The following is a 5205-nucleotide window of genomic DNA, read 5'->3' on the forward strand; positions in this document are numbered from 1 at the left end:
TGTTTTGGTTTTTTTGGTTTTTTTCAGGACCGTTTGTTGAATGTGGATATATTATTTATGATTGTATGCTGTTTATTTGTTTTCGTATTTTATTTCCATGTATGTCTTTCAGATTTTTAATTGTGGATTGTGTGTGTGTGTGTGTTTGTGTATTTAATTAAACACATTCTCTTCTCCATAGTTTCCACAACAGAAGATGAAGAAATGATTTGCTCTCCGCTGTGGGTCTGGTCCCCCCCTGCCCTCCCTCCTGACCCCCCCATAGGGAGATCGAGGGTCAGCGGACCCCTCTCCGGGACTCTCCTCGGCTTGGCTCCCCGCACTGTGCCAGACATTCCTGTACAGCAGCCAGAGCGCCGGGGCTCCTCCCCTCCGCTCAGAGACCCGGAGCACGTAGCAACAACTGAGCCAATGTGCTCCACCAGCGATCAGTCCTACCCCGACCGCGGTGCCTGGCAACAAGAAAAAGACGTGATGACGTCCACTCCAGATTGCGTATTATGGGATGTGCGGAATTAAACAGCCCCGGAGAGGACGAAAAGGGGGAAGGCAGAAATAATAAAAGCGGCAGAAATCGACGTGGTTGCATGGTGAATCATGGAGCTGTCGGCTGTCGGCGAGAGCGTCTTTGCAGCCGAGTCCATCATCAAACGGCGGATCAGACGGGTATTCGCCGCTTTTCTCTCTCCCACCCACACCGCTCAGACAGCATCTGTTACGCAAAAACATGTGTCCGTGAGGGCTCGACTGGCCAGTTAACCGATAACCTGAATGTTGTTCTGGATCTGCTTCTCTCTCCCTTTTTTTTTGCAGGGTCGCTGGGAATATCTGGTGAAATGGAAGGGCTGGTCTCAGAAGTGAGTACAGAAAAACAGCAGAGGCAGCAGCGAAGGACAGCGCTCCATCCTGGTCGATCTTACAACTGCAGCGCCTGGCATGCTATTTTTTTTTCTTTTCTTTTTGCACGCATTTTCTGCGTTTTCTGCGTTCTGTGTTCTCGGTGACGCAGTGTGCGCCAGTCAAGTGTTGGTAAAAACACCCGATTGTGTCGTTTTGTAACGTCCACGCGCTTCGGCTGAGGCAAGAAGTCAGCATGCGTCATGGTCCGCTATGGTCGCAGCTTCACGCAGCTTTCACATGTGGGGGGAAAAAAAGAGAAAGCAAACAACAACACACATGCACACACGGCGTGACAGGACGTTTGACACGAGTTCTGAGTCAAATAAATAAGGCCCTTCTGGTTTCTGTGGTACAGGTACAGCACCTGGGAGCCGGAGGAAAACATCCTGGACGAGCGGCTGTTCGCCGCCTTCGAGGAGAGGTGAGATGGTTGACAGCGCACCAGCAGGCCTCTCTGCAGAGAGGAGATGGCACCGTGCGATCTGCACCGCAAAAAACGTGCACTCATAATAAAATCTCTCGGTCTAGATTCTAATCTTTAGTTGACATATTTCGAATCGTCTCAGGCAAGAATGTCTTGTTAAGAGTCTTGGATTTTCCTGTCGAAACCCCGCAAACATTACTTTTAACCTCGGGCAGTTTTGACATTTTTGCAGATGTTTTCAACTTTTCGGATAATCGTAGAATTGATGAGAAACGCGCGTATGCAATTGAGTTGATTTGTGATTTGTGCTCATCACCCAGGGAGCGCGAAAGGGAGTTGTTCGGGCCCAAAAAGAGGGGACCCAAACCCGAGACTTTTCTCCTGAAGGTGGGGAAATCTTTTCATAAACGTTTCTCAAACTTTTTTTTATGAATCATTTCAAGCTATCGCTGAGTTATATTAAAGTATCATGTCAATAGTGAAACCGATTCTGTCAGGGAGAGAACGTGACTAACTATGAAGGAGAGGATTGACCATTTTTAAAATTTATTTAAGAATTTCTAAGTAGACATGCGCAATAGTTTTATAGTCTGTCAAAAATGTATATGACCAATCAATCCCAAGTTTTATAGGACATAAACCACACAATTATCTCCTTGGTAAAATGTCCCCTACAAATTTATTATTATTGTTGATATTAATATTATTTGTATTATTATTTGAATAATTGACAGAGATGGAAGATTAAAGTTGCAGAAAGGTTAAGAGTTTCTATTCTCCACTTTTAGGGAGGGCTGAAATCCCAATTCAATATTTATTAAATGTATTTATACTAGTAACATTTCATGGGATTGAAGGCCTTAATTAGGGGGCAGAAGACCACCCTTACCCCTAATTCTCACCTTGTCTGCACTTCACTTTCTCTGTTGAAACCTAAACATCTTCCATTTGACCTCTAATTTTATTTTATGAAATCCACACATTCTTTATTCTTTCTTCATTTTAAATATCTATTTTGAATATGTTGCAATAATAAAATATTTGTCATTATTCTGCACTTTATGGTAAACAGGCGAAGAGCAGCAAAGCAAATGTGCAACTATGCTCTGCAAACCCTGAATGTCAATATGGAAAAATGTTTCTGCCCAAATTTAGCCCAGCAAAGATGTTAAAAATCTGGGTTAGACATTTTGAACAACCATAACCACCAAAAATGGAAATGTTGTGACATATGGATTCACACAGAGTGATATATTCCAGGCTTTCATTCCTGCTTCTTTTAATAATAATTACTTGCAGTTCATGAAAACATGTAATACAGTTTCTAAGAAAATGAATGACAATATTACATAAAACCAATATAATTTTTTACATAGGTCTTAACTTACTGAAAAGTATGTGAACTGCATTGCTCTGTCTAGGTGTAATGGAAGCCCAGATTACCTTAATAGTAGCCTTCAGGTCATTTGCATTGTTTGGCCTCTTGTTGATCATATTCGTCTTGACAATACTTCATAGTTTCTGAGATCAGGACAAACCAGTTTGCTAGCCAATAAATCCCATGAATGTCATGGTGAGACAGCATGTGGGCGAGTCCCAAATCCTGCTGGAGAAAGAAATCAGCTTCTGTGGTTTGTCATCAGGATGAATTGTTCTAAAAGGATCCTGTGAGTAACTGCCCAGTTCCTTCCCTCTTACGATACTTCTGTCATTCTCTCTGGTTCAGGACTGCTTTCAGTTGTAGCATGGATAAATCTGCGTGTGGCTCTTGAAGCTCTGCCCACCTCTTTTGGCTTCCTCTTTCTCCCAAACTGTAGAAGGTTATTTGTTTCACAATCTTCTCTCAAGGATAAGGGTGTGCTTAATGCACCTACTCGTGTCTTTTTCAACAGCATTCTTCCTTCCGCTTAACTTTTCTTTAAGATGCTTTCTGAAAACAAATTTTTTAGCTATTAAATTTTTTTTTAGCTTGACTGGACAATTGTCAGCTCAGCAGTTTGTTGTCCATTACAACATATTCTTTTACATATCATGGTAGGGCTTCTGTAATATTTTTAATTGTCTTATAAATTGTTTTAGCTATAACCACTATAAGAAAAAAACGATATAAAATGATGTGTTTAAAGTATACATGAGTTTTACTTTTTAAATTGGATTGCTGAAACAGATTAGATGACGATAATCTAATTTGTTCCTGGTAAATTTTCCTTTCTGACTCGTTCTTTGTTTTCAGGCCAAAGCCAAAGCTAAAGAGAAGACGTATGAGTTCAGAAGAGAGGCTCCCAGAGGAATCCAGGTTTCCTATCCCATCCCGGAGCACGTCGTCACGCCGAGGGCCCGTGAGGGTTTACGGGCAGTGGTTCCCACCATCTTCCCTCCGAGTGCGATCAACAGAGGGGAAAGCGTCCCGATTCGACCCCCAGAGCCGGAGAGGAGGCCCAGACCGGTTCCGCTGGAAGCTCTCCTGGACCAGGAGTCCAGGGGGTCCCCCAAAAAACGAGGTCGCAAGCCGAAGCTACACCCGCATTATGATCCGCATGACGCCAGCGGCTCCTCAGAGCCAGCCCCGAAGCGGAGCAGGTCACTGGAGGAGCAGTCCATCATGTCTCGACGCCTGCATCATCACGGAGAGACGTCGGATCACAGCCTCCTACAGCTGACCAAGAGGTTTCAGGAGGAGACCACGATCACGCCGAAATCCAACAGCGAGCAGAAACACGCAGGGCTGTCGTACACATGCGCCTTCAGTCCAGGCGAGCGTAAAAGGGATCCAGAGGGACACAGGACTTACAGTTTGAGCAGGCTGGATTTTCCTCAGCACGGGAAGCTGAAGCGCTCCGCAGAGGAGCGGGGGCACCAAGCCGCTGTGCTGTCCTCACAGGCCGACCCGACCGTGCCCTCAGCCCCAACCTGGACCCCCTGTTACACCAACTGGGACACTGTGACGGTGACGGATGTCACCATGAACCTGTTGACTGTGACCATCAGAGAGAGCAGCACCGCTAAAGGCTTTTTCAGAGATTAAAGATGAGTATTTTCATGTTGTAGTTCACCGTGGAATATTAACGCGCAACTAACCAACAAACAGGCCTACTGTAAGACTATATCTTTTCTATGTAACTTTCAAACGTGTACATACAGATATTTAATACGCTGCTGGAGAAAATAAAAAGAAACATGAATTATACAACGAAGACGTGTTGTTCGTTTTGAAATTTTTTTTTTTTTACAGTATACAGTAGTTTTAACAACTAAATTTGAACTAAAACTAACGCACATACACCGATCATGCTTGAAGCAGTGATTCAATAAAAAGAAAAAGTAAAGTTAAGGCTCGGTGTTGTTTTTAAATCTGTTCTTTAAGGAATAATAAAAACCATATCACAAATTATAGACTCTTTTGGACTAAAACAGCAAAGTGATCTTTCAGAGACAGATTTTCTGGAGTCAAAGTCTCAATAGATCTATGCATCACTTTCAAGAACCATGGCATGCTGATATGTCTTTTTTTTATCATTCAAATCCTTTTTAGGTCTAAAATAATCCACTAATTTTACCCTTGCTTAATTGTGCTAACATTTTAGGCAGGTCCATCTAGATGTCCGACTAAAGTCTGATAGACAATCTGTGGAGGAAAGATTAGGGTGATGGCAAAGACGCCTTCCAAACTCAAAGACCTGGAGCTCTACACCAAAGATAAATCCTCCAACTATCAATTGAGATAAGCAAACAGCTGGCCGACAGTTATAAGGTTTTTGTTTCAATTACTGAGAAGGGTATAAACAATTTTAATCATGGCATTTACCTTTCAATATATTTGATCATTTCTAAAGTTGTCTCATTGTCTCATCATGAATATTTAAATCTACAGCTACATAGAT

The 5205-nt window shown here is 42.8% G+C and overlaps 1 protein-coding gene across 2 annotated transcripts; it reads left to right on the plus strand.

Annotated features, from left to right (window-relative positions):
* Nucleotides 1-408: 408 nt before the first annotated feature.
* Nucleotides 409-4518, plus strand: cbx8a (chromobox homolog 8a (Pc class homolog, Drosophila)). Of its 2 annotated transcripts, none has more exons than XM_032587075.1 (5): nt 409-666; nt 814-934; nt 1256-1321; nt 1645-1711; nt 3558-4518. In XM_032587075.1, the coding sequence occupies exons 1-5, from the start codon at nt 501-503 to the stop codon at nt 4347-4349; spliced, it is 1212 nt and encodes a 403-aa protein (XP_032442966.1). In that variant the 5' UTR covers nt 409-500; the 3' UTR covers nt 4350-4518. The 2 variants fall into 2 exon arrangements, with proteins under 2 accessions (XP_032442966.1, XP_032442967.1); XM_032587076.1 differs by having other exon boundaries at nt 416-666; nt 814-857.
* Nucleotides 4519-5205: the final 687 nt, after the last annotated feature.

Source organism: Xiphophorus hellerii, chromosome 16 (assembly GCF_003331165.1).
Source record: "Xiphophorus hellerii strain 12219 chromosome 16, Xiphophorus_hellerii-4.1, whole genome shotgun sequence".
NCBI lineage: Eukaryota > Metazoa > Chordata > Actinopteri > Cyprinodontiformes > Poeciliidae > Xiphophorus > Xiphophorus hellerii.